Below are 22633 nucleotides of genomic sequence, written 5' to 3'. Positions count from 1 at the left end.
TCGAATAGTATTTTCGAGTAGGCGAAGCATACAAATATGTATAAAACTATGTAGTAGTATAAATAAAACTAGTATCTATAGGTACATGGCAACCTAACGTTACAAAAACCCAGACTCCATTTTCTAAATCAACTCGATGCATTGCGGGCTGTATGGTATAGAAATACAGTGTGTCATGCATGGCCGGTTCTTTATTCAGTCTTTTATTCGACCGAGTCACGGCAGGTGAATACGTCACTGTACGTAATATAATTTGTTCCATATTGAAATACCGTGTGAACAAAATGTAACAACCGGCAAATGGACCAGCGAAAATGCAATATCTATGCGTGATGTAACCATTATACAAGTCTGCTTCACATTGGTGCATGCATCGCTAAAAGTTAATTAATAACGATTCCATCCACCATTGACGTCTAAAAACTAAGAATACAATAAAATAGAAGAACAAGCCCTAACTGGACAATTCATAAGAAGCGCTTGCTGTTTAATTTAAATTTACGTATAAATATCAAATGCAGAAAATATTTTAATGTATTCGTTTGTAACGGTAAAGAAATCAGCATTTTTGAAATTATACTATGCTGTACAATAGAAAATAAAACTGTCTGTGAGGGCTTACGCCCATTTGATGAGTTATATTGTGAGTCAACTAAATGACCGTTGAGGAAATACCATCATGCAAAAGTAAAGACACTGGAGCACTAGAGCCAAACCGTTGCTTGAACACAAAAGACACATTTGCATTAAGTGACGACGCGTATGAATGCCAATAATGGCTGATCACGATGTCAATACAGATGTGATTCGCTGAATAATAGTAGGTTACACAAACTTGCAGACAGAATATTGATAAAGAGTAAAAACACTAAAACATGTCTTTCTATTTTCGCTTCAGATAGTGGTTCCTTTCCTCATACCACAATTTCCTTATGGGGGAGATACCTACTTCCTTTAGTATAAAAATTAATTGTAGTTAGCAATTCTGCTGTTGTATTGTTGTCATTCTTATCTGACCGTGTTGAATAATGCATAATAATGTAGATACTTATTAAATAACATTCGAAATGAGAGCAAATTGCTCGATAACTTTTTCAATTTAGACCACAAAGGGAAGTTAAAAGCTAATTTACACAGGCGTGGAGCGGTCAGGTCGTAAAACGTAGTAGAAACGAGGGGTCTTCGATACAAGCGCCATATGTCCATTGTTCTCAGGCTACACATGCGAACTAGTAGGTCGTACAAACATTGTTATAGACAAACAAACTGGAATCGTTTGGTTAGTGATGTCACATTGATAAACGCTCCACAGGAACGACGGTTATTTGATATTGGTTTTTCAAACATGGATAGCAGATTTTGTGTCTTCATGTAGATACATTGATCTTAATAGATATTATAACTGATGGTTATTACATACAAGAATATATTAGCATGCAACTTGCGAAGGTTAGTACAACATCAATGTTAGTAGAATATCTTCCGCCTTTGCCTTATTCCTTTTACGCCAAGGTTTCCATTTTTTAACAGTCGCAAAATATCTGAAATGTTATCCTTAGACTTTTTATCAGAAGTTTCCAGGATCTAACTTCTAGTAACTCTAACTAAAACAATCTAAAAGCGAATGAACTTCAGTGTTTTATTTATCGCTTCGTTTTATGCTTGTGTAAAAACTTAAGACCAAGTTTCAATACGGTTGCAACAGTGATTTTAACATTTCCAAACTTTTGCCATGTAAAGATTGTGTAGAAGAAGCAGATTAAAACCATAAATTCAATACAAAATGTATGCAGTTATGTTACTATGTCCATAGAATTCAATACCACAATAAACAGGCAATACAAACAATACACTTATGCTCTACTATAAACACACTGGGCTTGTTTCAATGTCGCAAAAATAAAACTAATAAAGCCTTGCTAAGCCTAAGATTCCATACAATCTTTTACGTGTTTTTATCTCGTCTTCTATTTGATTTAGTAATTACATGTAATCAGAATTTGAGGAAAACGTAGTGGTATTTTTAAAAATTTGGTCGTAATTAATTATTTCATAGTTAGTTTAAAGATCGACATTGAATACTTGTGCAACATTTGTAATCATTTATGACTCATACTATTGTTTTGTTTAGGCAAAATAGTCATAGATAAGTAGCCATGAATCACGAGGTATTTGACAAAATACTTCCATGCCGCCGCTGCTCTGCTTTGTGGGAAATACTTAGTTATCGGTATCGAACGATAGCACGAGTGCTATCGATACAAGTATAAAAACAACTTTGTTATTCTGCGCATAAATAAATATCTATGCAACTAGCACAACATAATAAAATGAAAGCGAGTATCGATATAACATTATACATTTAATTTGATGCTATATTAGGTGTTGCATCCCTGTTATGAGAGTCAAATATTGTTTAGTCATCATTTGACACGCAGACGCAAAGACCGTGATCGATCCAGCGCATTTGGATACCAGCCAAATGTGGTCTCCAGCGCAACGTGTCACCAAACGATGAATTTTTACGGAAATCTATGATTTTAAAATACAGACCAGTCTAGTGACGGTTGTAAGGTCCCAGGCGGAGCGAGTCTTGCCCCGTGGGTGCGAACCATCCTTCCGCCTCCCCAGTGAACCGTAGTTTGAGGGCACGGCAGTTTCCTCGCGCTTACGTCGCCCACCACCACGTCTCAAAGAAGAGAACCAGTTGGAGACTGATCCACGGCGCTCCGGTTCGGCCGTTCCCGGCCCGGCTTTGATGAACATTACTTCACAAGTGCTGACGCACCAAGCACATTACACTCTCACAAACTGTGGGTCTTGACCACACGAACACCAATATTAGGAAGCTAGCAGGCACAGGATACCTATTAAGCCCACAACACATTTTAAAACAAATTGCGGAGTTTTAAATAAGCAAATAAAGTGGAAAAGTGGATGACTGCGCGTCGCCGGACGTACTTATGTATCGATTCGAACATTCAAGTACTTGCCAAAAATGAAGTGAAGCTACACAACAAAGAAGTATGTTTGCGAAGTGCACAGTAAGCGGCAACGATGACACACCTGATCATAGTCGTCGTCGTAGGTGCGGGTTGCGCGGGCGCATCGTACCAGCAGTGGCCACCACAGCGCGCCGCACAGCAGGCGAACATGCAAACACATCGCGCGCCATACACTTCTCCTCTAAAGAACGCACTAGACTGAAGATAGTCGCGGGCGCCACCGGTCTTTGGCACCGTGACAATTACATGTACCTACATACATAGATATGGCTTCACTTTATCTTTCTGCACGTTTGTGACAAGGCCAACGTCATAAACAATTTATGCTTATAAAACGTCACCTTTCTAAATAAGTAAATACATTGCGCCTTCTACGCGCCGTTAACTAGTTAGATTCTACCCACAAATTTTAAAGTGAATGCTAAGAAAGAACATAAAAAAATGTTTAATCTTTTTCATTACAATCAGTTTCCACCAATGATCTAAGACTTAGATCTTAGATTCTAAGTCAGTAACGTCTCAATAAGAATACCTAGCTACAAGTAAAATGCACGCCAATATCGTTGTTGCGATATTGTGGATGGACAGGCAGTTCTGTTATCAAAGCTTGCAACCACAGTGCGGAAGCGGTAAAGGAAATATGATAAATCCATCGCGAACAATGTCCACTTCAAATAAATGAATGTAGTTTCTCGCCTCGACACAAGCTTTTACTCCGAAACTTTGAACCTTTGTTTAAGGTTGGATAAAATATGATGGGGATTTACCCAATACTAAAAAGAGCACAATATTTATGATAAGTATATTATAATTAACTTAACCGTTGTTTTTATTGGTAGTTAAGTTCCATATAAATAAGGTTAAACGAAGAGTTCAACATAACAGTGCGCTCAAACTGCATAATGACACGAGGTGGATTAATCTATGACCTACGCTCTTTAATGCTAACTACAGATAACTTTATTAGGTACAGGGTATATCTACATTACTAAGATACATATGAGATGAGAATATAAAACCAAAGTTATTGAAATGACCGTCGTTGCTCAGTTTCAAGTACAAAATGGAGTGCAATATAATTCTCAGACGCGTATTTTCCTCCTAACGCGTATTTAACTCCTAACAACATTAGTCAATTTATAAATTCCCATATAAATATCTGGTTCTTTTGCTTTGAAACTTAGATTAGATGCTTGATGTCATCATAACACGAGTTATTTACTATGCGAAGATAAATATTAATGAAGGTTAACCAGCTAAAGAATTGAACAGTAAACAACGTAGGAGACTCTTTGGCAAATAATTAACTCATTTTAATATTATGGGCTTTCAGCTTAAATATTTTACTTTTTAAATCATTTCATTTACAATGTCAAGAAAAAGAGCCCTTCTTAAACCACAATGACATAAATCACGGTATATAATAACAAATCTCCCGGTGTCCGACGACGTAGTCAAAGCAATTTCCACTTATCCGCCTTATCACTATCAACTTACGGGTGATATCACTATTCAAACACGGGGTTATGAATAAAATTTTCACAAATTTTAGTTAGAGCTCGCGATTTTTTATAACGGAACTATAATTTTTTTCACAACACTAGGAGTCCAAAGTGATATTGACAATGTATAAATAAGAGTTCGACAGAGGGCGACACGTCACGCCCGCGTCGCGGCCCGGCTCGCACTGTCTTACTACCAGGCTGTGTAGTAAGCCCAACCCAAGCATTGACGGCTTACGTCAGACGAGTCCGCATTGAATGAAATGGTTGGTTAGGGAACGGACGGGGTGCTCTCTAACCCATGTGTGGGGTTTAAAATGCCGATTACAAATCCTCTATTTAAAAGGATCTTCTATCTACATTTTGCCTCGAATAATCTATTTTTAATGGTAAATTTTTAACAACTGTTTATAAGGTTAAAAATATTATTTATTATATTTAATTTTGTTCGTCTGGAAGAAAGAATTGTCCCAGACTCAAAATATAACTGAGTAATGAAACAATTTATTTATAGACAATCGTAATTTGTAAACGAATCATGAAAGCGACTGTGATAAAGAGTGATAAAAAATGATATTTATTTCGCAATTTGATTTGATATCAAAATAAATACCATAACATTCGTAACCTCATATTTTTTATTCGTATTTAGTCCGAGTGACGAAAGCAAAATTTTCCCGCCCGCAAATTAATCGGATACCATCATACCAATAAAAACAAGAACTGGTTTAAGCACAAAACTATTTTTTGTCAAAACAGGTAAAGAATGTGCGCTACTTTAATTTTATGGTATTTATATGAGCAAAGGAAAAATTATAAGAATTCTTTGATTTAAATAAAAACATTATGAGCCCTTAACAGCAATAAGACCCGACGATTATTAGGCGGCTTGGGGATCACAGTTGGTCACTGAAACTTAAGATGATACGGATTGTTTTTCGTTGACGTCGTTATTTAAAGGCAAACATGGGTCGTAATGAAGATCGTAAACAAGATAGCAAATATATTAAGGTATGAAATATTATTGGAAGATTTCATTGTACAACCATCTAATGTTGATTAGAGAATGTAATTGGAGACAATATTGAAAGGACCATCATCAGTCACACACTTAAATCTCAAAGTTTGTTTCAAATATAGCAGAATGTTAAAAAATGGTTTATTTGGCAGAAGCACTAGCATACCCCCAGGTCTCACAAGTTTTTATTTCAAATATTCCACAAAAAGAGTCATACTTAATTTTTCTTTTAGCAAGTATTCAGATTATAATAACATTTTAGAGCAATTACCAGGTGATATTTTAGAGACATTAATATAGGCCCCTTTTTTATGATAATTGTGTAGATTAAATTATATTTATTTAAAATAAAAACAAATACACATGTGTCTGAGTATATTAAGTTTTCTAACTAATAGATAGTTGGTAGTAGTTATGTCATTATTTAGGAGATACTTATGTCCACTTTTATACTGGCTAGACCGTCCAAATCTTTGGTTGAGTAAGTGAAACAAGATCTTAAGTAAATTGAGGGATAATTTGGAGTATTCTTATTTGAGCATCTATACATACAGTTGATAATTATTAATGCTCTATAAGAAATGGATATTTTAAGTTCTAAGACAGGAATACTCCGATAATTTTATGTATCTTCCATAATATGAAAAGTGACAAAATATGTGTCAGTAAAGTTAATAGCAACTTAGTCAGACATTTCCTTGTGATATTAATTTACTTGATATTTTTTGTCATGAACAAGTTGCACTTAGACTACTTAATAGCCAAATGTGATTGATTCGAGTGATATTAAAATCTGTCAAGAATGAAATACCTACTGAAAAAAAAAATTGGTTTCAATAATGTAGTAATACCTCATTTAAGTTTACCAATATACCATATCTCACAAAATATTATTTCACTAACAAATTAATGTGATTCCAGTGAGCATACAATAACTTGTCACTTTTCGCTATACTTATATGCATGACTGAATAGTTCTATAAACATCTATGTTTAATAGTGTAATACCTAAATGTTTGGTTAAGCAAACAATATAATTTTTGATACATTTATATTAGAAAATCTTTCACATAAATAAGATATTTATACAGTACTGGAATTCTTTTATGAGTTTTGTATATGTAATGTAACTTCCAAATGTAGTATTTCATGAAAGATTTCACTGATCTTTACACCAATATTAAGAAACAAGGATTTAGAGTGTAGTAAATTAGAAAGAATAAGCTTTATCAACTGTATAAAGATGATTCTCAATAAAATTCCTTCATTTTAAATGATATCATAAACATACTGTTACTGTTAGTAACTAGAAGGATATAAAGTTTTGTAATGATTTCATTCCAAGCATTTCAGATAAGATGATAAAATTGTTTTGATAAAAGTACTGTGATATCTACTATAAAAATAAATATTTTATAAACATTGCTTACATTATTATTCACACACAACAGGTTTATGTACAAGTAGAGCTACTTGTACATAAAGTGAGTATCAGACGTAAAGTGAAGTAAACAGGTATAAAAACATCACATACGTAACATTGTTTTGAACAGAACCAAACTAGAAATACAATTTCACATGTTATACTGAAATTGTTATATTTTGTTTGCCTGCTACTTGACTACACGTATCACCTACCTATTCTATAGTTCTTTACACGTAACTACGTGCTACACGATTCCTTACTGTCCATTGCTTACTCATAGTCAAGTAGACTGTAATTATCAGATTGTCAGGAGAGTGAAGCCAAGCAATTCGATGTGAATCACTCACCTGAATTTCCAACAGCAATTCTGTTTTCCGACGCCGTATATCTATCAAAGTCTTTTGCTGCTCAGGTGTCAACTCTGAAAAGAACGGTACAGTAACCATATATATCCAGCAGTAATAAAAACCTAGCCATTGAGGTCATGTTATAATTGGAAAACAACTTGTTCTACGTCTACAATAGAAGTAATGATACGAATTACCGGCATGAGTGAATGGATCACCATGATTGCTTGCAGCATTGTTTCCACCAAGGGACAAATTTTCAAATTCACTTATCATTTCTCAAAATATTTAAAAAACTGTAAACAAAAGTTTACATCGTTGTGAACAGAGTAGTCGCCATATTTATTTACTACACTACAGCGCCACAGTGAAAAGTTGCGTAAACTTACGCCACGCCAATCTTTCAAACTGACAGCCCTATGTCAACTGCCTTTGCTCCTTGTCTATGGTTTTATTCTTCATAATTCCTTTTTACGGAACGTAAAGATACTTGTGATTATGATAAATAACAATTGAGACAATTATTGTGATACAATTAAGCTAATGAATTAATAACAATATACATAATGTCTTAGTATTATTTATTTAATTCAAAGTTATTGCTAAACTGCTTCAAAACTAAAATAGATGACTACTTAAAAAACGAAGTTTGAATTTTATGTGAAACGAAACGGCCATTATTTTTTACATTATAGTTTGTTTTATTTAGTAATTAGGAAAAGATATTTTTGAGTACAACAAACCACCTAAAATAAACAATTTATTAATTAGAAAAGTTTTCTATTTCTTAATGGAATTGGATCGTATTATTATACTATAATGAGAACAAACTTAAAACTAAGAACTGTCAAAAAGTATAGACATTAATGAAACGGTTTGCTATTGGTTGAAATTATGACAAATGTAGATAAGTAACCAATGAATAGAGGGTTATTGTGAAATGACATTGTGAGTGGTGATACAAATGCGTTTACAATCTCAAAGTCAGCTGCGCTGCGCTTGGAGTTGCGTTGTTGCGTATTTTACGGAGAACACGCCCCCATCTATTACTTTATTTTAATCTTCATCTTACATTTATTTCCGAGGAGTCCGACATTTCAGGGCTAAGTAACATCTTTCGTGAAGATTATCTTTATTGCCGTAAAGTTAAATTGTATTCGTGTTTCAGTGCAATAGAATGCTTATATTTTAATTCTGTGGCGTCTAAAGTAGAATTTTCCTCGCCGGTGTATTTCACAAGCCAAATAATGAATGACAATGGTTGTATACACTTAAATAATTTTAAGGCTGCGAAGGGTACCAACCCTTACAAGATCGTGCATGCATTTTTTGTGGCATGCACATCATTCGAAGCAAGGAGATACAAGGTAAGTTTTCACGTAACGCAGTTTGAAAGATACTTAGTGGTTTTATGACCTTTTTACGCGTCGCAAATTGTTGAACATTGATTTTATCTATCAAGTAGTTTAAACTATGGAGATATCAATTACTTTTATGTTTTGATTTATAGTCGTAGATTTATTTGTCTCGCGACTGATTTCGTGATCAGCTGATTGGTGATCTTTGACCTCATAACAGCTGTTTTGTAGAATTGCATTGTGGCGGACGCGTGATTGAATCATTGCTCTGATTCGTGGTTATTTATTATATATACAGTTAACCTACACACTACAATTAGTGATGTATACTGTTTAATACAAGCTATTGTTTCAATATTGTGATAATGATAGATGTTATACTTAACTCTGGCTTCTGTAAACACAAACAAAGTAGTTATATTGGATTGGGAACTTATTGCAACTGCTGAAAAATGTTTGGTCAATAAATTTTATTATTGTCTGATGTACTATACCTAAATAAACAATTTCATTTAATATTAGGTTCTCTCAAGACAATAGATAGTTAATTACCTAGTTTTTGTATGACTAGACTAGACAAAGAAATTGTTAGCTTGTCCTGTATTTTGTGGTATTAAAATGTAACATGGTATTTTTATGGAGAAATTACCACAACATAAATACATAACATATGTCATGTAATAACTATTTTAAGCAAAAGGTGTTATTTTAAAACCTAAAGATGTAATTAAGAGTATTAATGTAATTAGTGACTAAGTAGAAGTCTACTCTAAATAATAATTTCCTGAACAATCTAAAGGACACACTTTGATTTATTTCTTTTGTTAGAACATGCATGTGTTATTTTTTATGCTGTTTGTTTTTTTTTAATTTCACAATTTGTATTCCTACTAAGATTTAAATTCAGAATATATGTATATATTTTTTGATTGACCTTAAAAGGATTAACATTTTAAATTAATTGATCAAATAGTAGGAAACAAAACAACAAAAGAGTACCTAATACATAGTTAGGTTATGTTATAAACCAAACATAAATCCAATTCTATAATAACAAAACAAACATTATAGGTTTGTGAACACTGTATTTTAGGTGACAACACTCACCACAATGCTTCCATATATTTCAGGCAACATCATGCCTGTGCTTCACCTGTGGTATGCCGGGCCCACGCATGCACTCCTGCCTGCATTGCATCTATTTCGCCTGCTATGCCGGTCACATTCAAGATCATTCAAAAACCAAAAAGCATTTCCTATATGTGGATCTTAGCTATGGAAACATCTACTGTGCTCAGTGCCAAGATTACATATATGATCGGGAACTGACTGAAATTGGTGTCACTCACAAGCTGAAGGAAGCTAAGTATGTTCATATTTCTTTTTATTTATTTTTTTATTTGCTTTGGGACAATTATCAACTTTCTTGAATCTAATGTTAATAATAGCTGTTGTTCTTGGAACTTCATATGAACTGAATTTTTATACCATTGAATTTACATTTCTTTTTCAACTGATTAATTCTCTTATTTCCTACTCAGATCTTTGGGCATTAGCGTGCCGTTCATGCCATGGTTGCCAAACCCCAACGAGGCCATGGCCCTCCGGCGTCTGCGTAAGAGGAGACTAATCAGCCCTCACACTACAATTGGTTTGCGAGGTCTCCAGAACCTGGGCTCCACTTGTTTTATGAACTGCATTGTCCAGGTTAGTATGTAGTCATTATTCTTCATGTAAGAGTTAAACAGATATTGTAATTTTAATGGTAGTGGAAGTGGAGTAGTTATATGAGGTTTGGAATTTCATTGTGTAGTGTTCAGCATTAATGTTGTTCTCAATCTCATTATATTAGTTGCCATGGGTTATTAAGAGTATAAATAACGAAAAAGAATTATAAATCATTGTTTTCTGCTTTATGTCAATATGGAATAAAAGATGTATGATCAATTTGAATAATGTTAAATAGCAGTTCTTTGTGTACAACTTTACATATATCATAAGTAATATGTTTAAAGAGGTTAAACATTTAAATATTTCTCTTGATAAAGATTTTTCTTGTTTCTCTACATATTTAAAATGGCAAGGCATGAGTCACAGAGTAACTAGTGTCGCTCCTCGCTATTATAAACAATTCTTGGTCCCCTGACATGATGATTGGAGATTAACATTTCCTGTAGAATAATGATCTGAAGCATCATACATGCAATGTATTCAGAAGTCCCATGTTTCTTAAATAACGTCTGTTTTCCTTATTAATTAATCTATGGTTGAATTAAACTCCAATGACCTTTGTATAGGCAATCTTTATCGCCATGTTTGACTCAATCAATTAGCACTCCACATTTAAAGTCAGTGAAGCATGAAGCATGATTACTGATTGTTTGTTTTTAATTAACGCCATTACTTAACTTATTCTATAAAAGTTGTGCAAGTATGACTTTTTGAGTTTGAATAATTCTAGATAAAGACTTCAGTATGAATTCAACCAAGATAATTTTAATGTTATAACACTTTCTTCATTCTTTAAAGCTTGTTTTTGTTTATAATCCTACTTTTGCAATATCAAATGATGTAATCTTTTAATTTATAATTTAGATAAATTTTATTTATGTAATTACTAATAACAGTAATTATGAAATAATTAGTGGGTATGACTTGCCTTCCATGGATATACCTTTTCATAACAAAGAAACAGGAAAATTATAGGATAATTGTGTAGTTTTAACAGACAGTAGTGTGGTACTGTAGGGACCTATAATAAGATTTTACGTACATTTTAATATGACTGGCCCATATGTTAATGATTAGTGAAGGGATGACTGATGTTCGAACCTAAATTGACAGACCAAGGTCATGCGACACCTTTGTCCTACACGACACATTAAGAATTGACTTACGTCCTATCTATTGTGTAACACATCGCCCTAACAAAATCTTTCGTTATTGATGCTAAGTGTTAAAATATATAATATTTTATAATAATTAACTATTACATTTTCAGACGTTGATTCACACACCGCTGTTGCGTGATTATTTCCTTGGAGAAAAGCATAAATGTAAAGCACAAGGTTCTGGCAAGTGCCTCGTTTGTGAGGTTTCCAAACTCTTCCAGGTAAGTTTGTTAAAATAACTCTCTAAAACGTGCCCGTTTAGCGGAAAATACTTGAATGCTATTGTGTAACCAATCACCCCTTTCTGGGAACTTTCCACGTGTTACCCAACTGCACGTTTAAGTATTTATAGCCAGCCTTCCAAAGAAATCAATACTAAAGTAAACCTTGAATCAAACTAGTGTGCACTACAATATTTTTTGTTTCTTTTTTTTATAGGAGTTCTACTCTGGTGCAAAGACACCCCTCACTTTGCACCGCCTCTTGCATCTGATATGGACGCATGCACGTCATCTAGCCGGGTATGAACAGCAGGATGCTCATGAATTTTTCATTGCAACCCTTGACGTCCTGCATAGGTAGGTGCTGAGAGTGCTGAACTTCTCTTAAGTGTACTAAATTATTGTTTGATTTTTTGATTAATTTTTAATTTATCAGTAGTTGTTGATTTTGGAATGTTTTACATTGGATCCGACAGACGGCGCTACCATCGCAGTGTCAAATATTAATGACGTTAGATATTGTCATAACATATAAAAAAGGTATTTAAATAAAATTATAATATTATTATTTTATTTTCAGACACTGCATGAATGGAGTAGATGAAAACGGCGAGAAAAAGGAAAACGGTCGCTGCAACTGTATCATTGACCAAATATTTACGGGCGGTCTCCAGAGTGATGTAGTGTGCACGTCTTGCCACGGAGTATCCACTACTATAGATCCGTTCTGGGACATCAGTCTCGACGTGGCAGGCCCGGGCTCGCTTGCAGCCTGTTTGGAACGTTTCACACGGGCCGAGCACCTCGGATCTGGAGCTAAGATCAAGTGCTCAAACTGCCGCGCTTACCGCGAGTCCACTAAACAACTGACTCTGGAAACATTGCCCATAGTAGCAAGCTTCCACTTGAAGCGTTTCGAGCACTCTTCACAAATTGATAGGAAGATCAATGCTTTCGTGTCATTCCCAGCTGAGCTGGATATGACTCCCTTCATGTCGTCTCACCGACGCGCGGTAGATGTGGGCGCGGACAACAACAACGCTCCGGAGGGAGTGTGCGAGGACAACCGTTACTCCCTGTTCGCCGTGGTGAACCACGTGGGTTCGTTGGACGCCGGCCACTACACTGCTTACGTGCGCCAGATGAAGGGAAGCTGGTTCAAGTGCGATGACCACATGATCACTCGCGCCTCACTGCGCGAGGTTTTGGATAGCGAAGGGTAAGTATTCCTTTAGTACAGAATTTAGTTTTTAGTCAATGACACATAAATGATAATTGAATTAATGGATATAATTATTTTTCCAGGTACCTGCTCTTCTATCACAAGACTGTTCTGGAGTATGAATGTGAGAATTCCTAGATGAATCACAACAATGTTTACAAAATATTCAGTCATTACTTTGTATCTAATGCTAGTGCATTGTCTCTTAGATTTTCCTATATCTATGTATTATGTATACAAAAAAGGAAAAAAAGGTTTTGTTTTAAAACAAAATAAAATATAAGTCATCTCCCCTCGTGATATTAGTGTAGATGTTTGAAAGATGTCTCAATGATCATCATGTTCGATGTTTTCTTCGGAATCATTCACGAATTTGTTAGTTTTAAGCTTTAATTATATTAACATGTAAACTGTCAGTAGGAAATAATTGCAAAATTGTTGAAAATATTATCATCTACTATCGCTATACATAACACTTCGGAAGACTTCTAGACTTAAATGTTATATGTGTGCTTTATTGAGCTGCAATCATTTGTTTGTATCTTCCTAAATTTTCTAACTTTGACTTCATTCTCTCTTTTTGAAGTTAAACGAATATTTTCAATGCCAATTTTATTTCACCTGATTATGAAATATTATTGTAATAGGTGATAGCATTTATCAATTAAGATCTATTTAGTACTACTCGTCACAAACGAGAAATCATTTAGGCGCTTATCCAGTGAATTATTATTAAAAATATCAATTATAAGAAAAATAATACATATTACTATGATTATGAAGTATAATTTCATGCGCTGTTGCGTGTCATTCCTAGTAAAAGATAATTTTGTGTTTGTGTTTGTATGAAATCATATAGAATATACTGATAGTGTGCGGAACAAACATTTCAGTCTACCTCGCTGTTTATCTCTTATTTGCATTTCACTCGAGTCCGTAAAGAAATGTTTGGAAGTAGAAATTCAAATGTGTTAACATTGCTTGTATGTTGTAAGGCTAAATATACATGAGCGTAACGGTTGGAAACATGGCTAAGTAATGAACACAGTAACAATACCACCGAACTATCTCCCCCACTACGGGTCTTATAAACATAAAGTAGGATGACGCGCCTACCCTATTTTATAACGCGAATGTTATTATTTATAAAGCTTTATGTTAAACAATTTTCAACACATGTAGCATGTGTGCGGAGTGTTTTATTTTTTTGTTATTTTCGCTCATGTGTAAGTAGCATAGGTGGATTTAAGTAGTTCGTAACCTATGACTGGACTGACATTAGCTTAATGTGATATTTAATATTTATGACTTGTATTAAACGTAGTTAGTTGTATGGATTTACATTTCTGAAAGTACCTAGGTATAATTTTGTTTGATTTAATCTAATGCTTGGAAGTATATTCTGGCAAATGATGAAAAATTACTGTGAAACGTTATTGTGTGTAGTTCGCTTATAGTTTTGAACAATAGTTTACATTCCTTTAGCTTATATTCTTGCATCCCACAGAAATGTCGACGATTCCTTATCAACATTAGAATATAATTAAATTGTAATATACGTTTTTCATCATTTGCCAGTATAAAAACAATTTTATTTGCATTTAATATGATTTAGTAATTTGGATCCGAGCCTTATCAATTTATCTGAAATATTAGCCCATAATTATGTGATAGACACAATGTCACTATTATGTTACAATGATTTTTATTTTTAATTCAATTGAAAAATTAGTGCTACTCGATCAAAAACATATACACGTAGGTTTAGGCGTCATCAAAATCTGCTAAACATTTATAAAACAATACAGATACGCTTAAATCAAAATTATGAAACTTTATTATTTGATGTGTGATTGGATATTCCTCAGCGTAGATCGCAGCGCAGATCAGCGCATATCTTTTCTTATTCAGTTGTTTCACATTATTTCTGCTCTGTCATCTTACATGTCTAATTATTGAAATATAAATAATTTATTGCAATATAAAATGCTTTTTCATAGTCGGTCGATGTTTCTGTAATCAAAATAAATGTATGAACAAATAAGTAAATAAATATTGATGTAACTCATCCAGTCTGTATACATGTATTTGATATCCCATATTGAAACAAGTCCCAATATATAAATAATATAATTGGTGTTAGTGTTCAAGTTATAATCTTAACTGTAACGTATATTGCGGTATCGTACACATGTACTATGTATAATTAATTATCTCTATTCACTGTGAAATAATAAACGAAAGTTACAGTCACCTGCGTTTTCATATGTTAACTTTTATCGCACTTCAGATTCCTGCAGTTAATACGTACATACAATTATAAAACTCTTTTGATTGTGAAATAGGTAAAACTGGGTTAATAGGTACAGGAATAGGATTAATAGATGTTAGGACATTTTCCCAACATTTATTCACCACGTTTTATACGGTATCGCGTATACACATTATAACTAAAGATGAATAGTCATTACCGCTTCTGATCGTTTTATAGGATTTTGTTTCATAGAGTTCAAAGTCATAAATAAAATTAAACGGTTTCGTAACAGTATTTATTACGTAAAAATATCACAAATACAACAAAAAATTTTGCTTTTAGCGACATCTACAGGTCTATACATATTTTATGTAATCAATAAATAAGAATAATAACAACGAATACGTCACCAATCGTAAGAATCTACACAAACTATATAAAATATACTTTATGACAGTTATCTTAGGGTCTAAACTAGCTAACTAGTTACAAATTGTTTTTGCTGCCTGCACATTTCGTATTCAACTTTTGACAAATTACACTATCACATACTTCAGACTAAACATTTCCAATTGTTTTTACGAGATGTTATATTTTTCATTCTTTTACAATTTAGACAACATTATAATCGACAGACTCTAAAACGCTACAAATACTACATCAAGTTACATAGCAACAGTATAAAGATTAAACATTCGAATACTGAAATTACACAATTTTAACTTAAGTCGCGCACACCATTTAAATGGCGACAGAAATACTTAGAACAACATCTGGTGTCCTTGTGGACATCTAGATTTCTTACTTGTAGACAGTTAGTAACGAGATATATGTACTTATGTATATGTTGAGTTGAGATTACTAAATACCTAGAGATTGTCATGAGATTTCGTACGTGTTTAACTAACAACAACGACAACTGCCACGATTGTTATGTTATGATGACTAGGTTTATTAAGCTTGAGATTGTAATTTTAGAATCACTTATGACTTTGTAAGTAGAAGAGTAACACTAAAACCATTCCATTGGATTATCACTTCCCGATTTAAAGCTGTCCATAGATTTTTGTTTTCATAATATACCCATTCGTATTCTTAGTCTACCCAGTTACTGTGCTTGATGAAACATGCCCAGAGCTCTTAGTAAATTCTATCGACTGGCAATCGATCTGACGTCTTAAGTGTAAGTTTCATTCAAAAATGTGTAGATTTGGTTGACCTCACACAAGCTTAAAAGCTATTTTTTCTAGTAAGTAATAGCCAAATTATTATTTAGCAAAGGAAGTGACTGCGTAGTTAATGAGTAGTATAGCAACTGGGTATATTATGCAAAACAAAACAATTTTCCATGTAGTTCATTTAGTGTTGAGAGAGGGCGCGGCGGGCGCCTCGTCGAGCAAGTTCTCGAGCTGCTTCACGTCGGTGACGGGCAGGGAGCACGCGTAGCGACGGCACACGTACGCCGTCGGGACGTCACCTACGGACCTGATGCGGCTCAGCACTGAAAATAATACGTACCACTTTTTTATAAATGTGAAATTTAGTGACTATATACGGGTGTTTGTTACTCTTTCGCGCAAGAACTACTGACTAAAATTCAGCATGGAACTAGATTATACATTGGAACAAACCAGGATTTGTATCCTGTGTGAAGCTGCTGGTTGAAGCCAATATTTTATAACCTAAGTTAGGCTCTCACTACAAAAGTAAGATCTACGTTTTAAAACAGTGCAAGATTAAACTGCTTAAACTGGAAACAAAGCCTTTACCTATGTAGTTTTATTGTAACTAAAATACATAGTAATTTCGTCAAAATGTAGGCATGATCGTCAACTTTTTATCTAGATAGCATATAATATTATGCAATGTTGCATCACATTTCTCAATTCTGTTCATCTATCATCCACACGACATCATCAACTCCAAGTAGAGTAAAATGTAAAAAGGTATACTTAAGGAAACATAGAACATTAGTGACACTTATTTTCATAAGAAAGAAATGCTTGTTAACAAAAAGCTTAAAGAAATATAGTTAGTGCGCAAGCAGCTGAAGGGTTGAGAGAGTCAGACTCACGTATGTCGGACATACCGGCGGGGGACTCCGCGGCGGGGTCGGCCACGGCCAGCACGCGGCCCGGCAGCAGCCGCGACCGCACCACGCGGACCAGCTCCAGCGTGCGCGGGTCCGAGCACCCGCCCGCTATCAGCACCTGCAACACGTGTACCGAGCGTTATACACAGATGTTGTAATTAGAAGTAAGTATACCGTATAACGGGGTGAATAGGGATCGAGAGGTGAATAGGTATAGGGAAATTCTTCATATTATCTATTCACCCCTCTTCTGTCCCTATTCACCCCGTTTTACTGTAGTATAGCATCTCAGACAGAAAGTTTAGTAGGTATCTCTGTCAAGTACCTGCAATTGCCAATAGATTTTCGACTGTATTACGAAAACGTATGTTTGAAATTCTATCGGCTAGAATAGCGCACACCAATGTGTTCAGTTTTACCAAGTGTTATAAAGACAATCGTACAGACGGTAAGTTTTATACTACTGACTCCTATTCGATTTTGAACTTTATCACAAAAGCGTAAGGTTGTCATTGCATTGTAGTTTACATTGTTACGTAGTAGTTTGACCATTGTAAACGACATGTCCTATTGTAGGCTACTTAGCTCTAACTGATTTGCTGTATAGTAATACTTTCTAACAAATATGACATCATCAATGAATGCCAAATGTAAGTAGTTGTCGTTTCGAGACATCGACTTTGGCTTGGCTATATGCCAGATAAGTTCACTGTAGGAATGTTCTTTTATCAATTCCAATAAATTAACAAACTTTATGTAGTTCATGTTCTGTGATTGTAATAATTCTGTGTAATTTAAAATCAGTACCTAAATGTGATTCAAAATAATAATCTTGGTTTGACTGAGTCACTACCCATTTTGCGTACCAAATTACTTTTAAACTAAACTACTTTCTGTGTCATTTTATTCATCAACATACCTGAGTAGGAGAGTCGTTATAGAACATGAGGGCAGACATCATCTCTGGCAGAGAAGTGGGAGCATCATTGAGTCTCTTGGAGAATGCTTTGAGCAGTTTCATGGCCATCTCTCTCTCGCCATCGCCGCCCTCGGGAGCCGCGCTCTTGTCTGCATAGGCTGCCAAACGTTGCAAGTTGTGACAGGCCACGCTGTTGCCTGAGGGTTCAGCGCCATCTTGATCTGAAATGGAAGTTCATCAGGATAATGATACAATAAGGAGAACGGAAATATGAATATAGATGCTACTATATATATATATTGAGTTAACTTGTATAAAAAGCATAATTCATACTTCTTGATTTTCCAAAAGCAAAACAATCGTTTTTTAAGTTTCATGGCTTGAATCTGCAAATTTATAATTTTATGTGAAAATACATTTATTTACCCTCTTTAAGCCGTAACACCACACTAGCGTCATCCATAGAACAGGTGTAGTAGCCACCATTGACAGGGTCCCAGAACAGCTCGTTCTGTTTCTGTTGCAAGTCGCGCGCCCACTTCAGCCAACGGTAGTCCAATGACGCTTCATACAAGTCCAACAGACCCTTGATCAAGAAAGCGTAGTCGTCCAAGAATCCCTTTATTGGTTCCTCACTGTCAACAAATAAAATTGATTAATATAAGTAAGTATTAAGCGTCTAAAAAATATTAGTATGATATTATTTTACGATTCACGTACGTTTGAGCGATTGTTCCATCTTCAGCTCTATAGCAAGAATGTAATAAAATCTTATTTGTCTCGTCGTACAAATGTGTTCGAATGAATTCCGCTGTTTTGATTGCATCCTCCACGAATTGTTTCTCTCCTAGGCCCTGGCCAGCTTGCGCTAAACCAGCTATCATCAGACCATTCCAAGAACACAGCATTTTGGTGTCTAAATGTGGACGGGGCCTCTTTTGACGGGCTTCATACAATATCTGAACACAATCATTTATAACTTGATCAAACTGTTCCATAGACAGTTTAAACTTCTCTGCCGTCTCTTGCTTACTGCCATAAATAATCAATACATTCTGGTTGGTAAGTTCACCATGGGGATCACTTCCAGGAGAAACATTTCCATCAGCTTCTACACTAAAGTAGTCGCAGAACACATCTAAGTATGTAAGTGAATCATTCACTTTCTTATGTTCGAGTAGAGATTTCAGCTCCTTATACTGCCAAGTGCAAAATGCTCCTTCTTTCTTATGAGGAGCTCCTACTTCAGGGTAAGAGTCAGCATCTTCAGCACTGTAATATCCACCTGATGGGTGCCTCAGATCTCTGTTTACATATTTTATGATATCTCGCACAACATCAGCGAAAAAATCATCTTTTGTGGCGAGGTAAGCGTCTGTGTAAGCAACCGTCAGCTGCGCCTGATCATAAAGCATCTTTTCGAAATGAGGCACGTGCCAATCATTATCAACTGAGTATCTGGCAAACCCACTAGATATGTGGTCGTGAATACCACCCTTTGCAATTTTAGTTAAAGTGTACAAGCACATATCCAAGCACTTTTTACCCTCAGCATTGTTTTTGTCACGTGCATAATAGTGGAACAAAAAATTGAAAATGGAAGCTTGTGGAAACTTCGGTGCTGATCCAAACCCGCCGAATTCTGGTTCATAATAATTATTGATGTACCTGCGAACACACTTTTCCCAAGTTGCCTCTCCAGGAATAGAATTATTAGAACTTTCAGAGTCTACTAAAGATATTTTTTGCAGTGCTTGCATGATGTTGAGACTCGCTTCCATGAATTGTTCCTGATTTTCTTTCCATTTATTGGCCAATGATAGAAGAATTGTTTTGAAACCTGGTCTGCCCCATCGGTCTTCAGGAGGGAAGTATGTGCCTCCAGTGACGGGGCGTAATTCTGGAGTAAGGAAGACAGACATCGGCCACCCACCGCCGCCGCTCGTCGCCAGTATGAACAACATGTAGACGCGGTCAATGTCAGGTCTTTCTTCACGATCTACTTTAATGTTTATGAAGTGCTCATTCATTACCTTTGCTACATCCTCATTTTCAAAAGATTCTTTCTCCATGACGTGGCACCAGTGGCAAGTAGAATATCCTACAGATAGGAATATAAGCTTGTTTTCTTTTTTGGCTTTATCAATAGCTTCCTGGCACCATGGGTACCATTGAACAGGATTGTGAGCATGCTGGAGGAGATAAGGAGACTTTTCCGAAATTAAACGATTAGTATGCTTTGGTTGTTCTGTAGGCGGAATTTCCGCATTAGATGACGCCATTATTATTTTATTGTCACTGAAACTCCTTGTTAGTTGTGGAACAGCAATATTATTTGGTCCGAATGTCGACAACCTGTAAATAAGAGAAGTTTATATATTAGTTATTTGTGGTTTTTATATTTATTAGGCCCAAAAGGTTTTTTAAGTGACTGGCATTAATGGAAAATATACCTTTGATAGTTACAATCGTGATTGTATTTCTTTTTCGTAGTAACTATCATAACTATATTTATTTGCCCATATGTATTTCCTCATAAAGAAACGTTGGTCCATTTTACGATGCTAATTTTTAGTTACCTTTCTCATATAAAGCTTACCTTGTAAAATTTGAGTCAGACAAAAACATAACTTAATCAAAATTTTAAAAACATTTTACATAACAATTAGATCATTTATTTACCTAATCTAATTAATACAGTACGGTAAGTGATTATTTAGTAGCAATATAGGAACTAACCAAGACAGTAATAAATAATAACTATTGAGTAATTAATGACTCTGACTATTAATTGATAAATCATGAATTCAAATACTCACAACTATGTAATAGGTACTTGGTAATCAATTAATTTAACAACAAACTTGATTATTTAATTGTTCACAAAACCTTGACTGCAATAAAACAATGATAATATTTTTTAAACATGTTTCTTTGTTAATAAACCTATTTTAAGGCATTACTGGAATCTCAATGCACTGACTAGTAGATGCTAACCATAGGGAATAATGAATTATCATCAATATTTAAATCCGTTAACCCTAGACACCTAACCTTCATTGATCCAATGAATATGTATCAGAAAATTTGCTATAATTTATCGGTGTATGGGATTATCATAGCTTGTGAATTCACTGTCAGTGAGGCCCTTTTGAAACATATACAAGTTCATAAGGTACATAAGTGCCATGTTTGAGATATCGAAATCTTTTTGAGGAATACAGCCAAACATTAGGATTCTAGGTTTAATATTGTAGAATATAAGACACATACATTTTATTTGAGGCAATATTACTTTATCAGACAAAATGGAATAGCCATCTTTAGTCCTAAACCTGTTTCATAACCAATGTTTTCAATTACTACTTTACAGGTAGGTATTTAGATCCTATTACTTAATAGATAGGTGTCATTCTTGAACAAGTACCTGAACAGACTCATAGTCCATAATGTATTCTCATCATTACATAAGCAAAGTTAATATTGGCAAAGAAGTTCATAAACCTTAATGAATTATTTATGACAAATGACGAGGTTCCCTTTCTCTTACATAGTCATAAACACAACATGTAAACAAAACAAGGTCAACTAATAATTACAATATTGTTGGTTTCTGTTACAAATGTTCCGATCAGGGCTAGATAAGAATATTATAGAAGAATAGATAGAGCATAAAATAATTCAGTTTACCTTTTTGGCAAGACCAAATCTCGGTGAGTGCACACCGGGTTTCCAACCAACGGCTCCTTCGCACTATTTTGATTCAAATTAAGACTTTTGAACCTATTATCACCCGTCGAAAGACGCCGCAACAGCAGGACAGCACGCCCAGTAGGCATAATAATATAACGTTTTGCGATAAATTGCATTCACAACTTGGAATTTCGGTTTATTTTTGTTTTTCTTACATAATTTTCTTTTCACTGCACTACGCTTTCCACGACGAACCCAAATATTGTGACATTTAGAAGATAATGTTGCCAGTAACATTTTGTTAGAGAAAAAAATCTTTTTAGGCTTTTCTCATACGACAAAACGAAAAAAATCAAATAAAATACCTGTTTAAAGGTAAATAATTTAAATCAACGCGAATGACTAAATTAAAATTGTTTTATGCCTAAACTAAAAAAAAATATAGAAGAACGCCTTGTATTTTATCAATGTAAGATAGTAGTAAAGATACTTGCTCAGAAAATATCATCAGGCATATACAAAATATGTCTGATATTTTTAGATCACGATTTTAATAAGATATGAAATAACAGCTATCTATGAATTTGTCTTCATATACCCAAAATGCATTATAGGTACCATATTAGGAATCTCTAAACCTCAAACTGCTCAAAGTACAGATACTAATTAAGTACTTAACATGTAT

General features: G+C 34.6%; 3 protein-coding genes across 7 annotated transcripts in view; 1 reads left to right on the top strand and 2 right to left on the bottom strand.

Annotated features, from left to right (window-relative positions):
- The window catches only part of LOC118264078 (cytohesin-1), a 42930-nt gene extending 35251 nt beyond the window's left edge, over window positions 1-7679 (bottom strand). Inside the window, exons 1-2 of one of the 3 annotated variants that reach the window (XM_035576429.2) lie at window positions 7496-7679; window positions 7299-7372 (exon numbers count right to left, since the gene is read on the bottom strand). In XM_035576429.2, coding sequence (XP_035432322.1) covers window positions 7299-7372; window positions 7496-7574 — 153 coding nt within the window. In that variant the 5' untranslated portion in view covers window positions 7575-7679. Of the gene's footprint in view, window positions 1-2553; window positions 2868-3066; window positions 3258-4502; window positions 4705-7298; window positions 7373-7495 lie in introns of those variants that run through there. The other 2 variants (XM_035576427.2, XM_035576430.2) reach the window with 2 other exon arrangements.
- Window positions 7680-8243: 564 nt separating this feature from the next.
- LOC118264077 (ubiquitin carboxyl-terminal hydrolase nonstop) lies at window positions 8244-15243 on the top strand. Its single transcript, XM_035576426.2, has 7 exons — window positions 8244-8665; window positions 9787-10022; window positions 10198-10363; window positions 11658-11768; window positions 11986-12125; window positions 12349-12987; window positions 13074-15243. Exons 1-7 carry the CDS (start codon window positions 8546-8548, stop codon window positions 13126-13128), a joined length of 1467 nt encoding a protein of 488 aa, XP_035432319.1. The 5' UTR covers window positions 8244-8545; the 3' UTR covers window positions 13129-15243.
- A 282-nt stretch (window positions 15244-15525) lies between these two features.
- LOC118264075 (spermatogenesis-associated protein 20) lies at window positions 15526-22225 on the bottom strand. Of its 3 annotated transcripts, XM_035576425.2 has the most exons (7): window positions 21946-22225; window positions 21075-21149; window positions 18976-20610; window positions 18682-18890; window positions 18256-18476; window positions 17319-17454; window positions 16481-16745 (listed from the first exon to the last, which is right to left on the bottom strand). In XM_035576425.2, exons 3-7 carry the CDS (start codon window positions 20535-20537, stop codon window positions 16600-16602), a joined length of 2274 nt encoding a protein of 757 aa, XP_035432318.2. In that variant the 5' UTR covers window positions 20538-20610; window positions 21075-21149; window positions 21946-22225; the 3' UTR covers window positions 16481-16599. The 3 variants fall into 3 exon arrangements, with proteins under 3 accessions (XP_035432317.2, XP_035432316.2, XP_035432318.2); XM_035576424.2 differs by lacking the exon at window positions 21075-21149 and having other exon boundaries at window positions 15526-16745; window positions 17334-17454; window positions 21946-22224; XM_035576423.2 differs by lacking the exon at window positions 21075-21149 and having other exon boundaries at window positions 15526-16745; window positions 21946-22209.
- Between the last annotated feature and the right edge of the window lie 408 nt (window positions 22226-22633).

Source organism: Spodoptera frugiperda, chromosome 26 (assembly GCF_023101765.2).
Source record: "Spodoptera frugiperda isolate SF20-4 chromosome 26, AGI-APGP_CSIRO_Sfru_2.0, whole genome shotgun sequence".
Classification (NCBI taxonomy): Eukaryota; Metazoa; Arthropoda; class Insecta; order Lepidoptera; family Noctuidae; genus Spodoptera; species Spodoptera frugiperda.
Note: the sequence above shows the minus strand (reverse complement) of the source record. Positions and strands in the feature narration are given on the sequence as shown.

Excerpts from the sequence above, each read along its gene's own strand:
- LOC118264077 (XM_035576426.2), top strand. The coding sequence starts at position 8,546 with ATGAATGACAATGGTTGTATACACTTAAATAATTTTAAGGCTGCGAAG. Across the intron at positions 10,023-10,197 it reads CACAAGCTGAAGGAAGCTAA|ATCTTTGGGCATTAGCGTGC; the intron begins GTATGTTCATAT and ends TTTCCTACTCAG. Across the intron at positions 10,364-11,657 it reads TTATGAACTGCATTGTCCAG|ACGTTGATTCACACACCGCT; the intron begins GTTAGTATGTAG and ends TTACATTTTCAG.
- LOC118264075 (XM_035576423.2), bottom strand. The coding sequence starts at position 22,124 with ATGCAATTTATCGCAAAACGTTATATTATTATGCCTACTGGGCGTGCT. Across the intron at positions 18,477-18,681 it reads GGTGTTACGGCTTAAAGAGG|ATCAAGATGGCGCTGAACCC; the intron begins GTAAATAAATGT and ends CTTCCATTTCAG. Across the intron at positions 17,455-18,255 it reads ATAACGACTCTCCTACTCAG|GTGCTGATAGCGGGCGGGTG; the intron begins GTATGTTGATGA and ends CACGTGTTGCAG.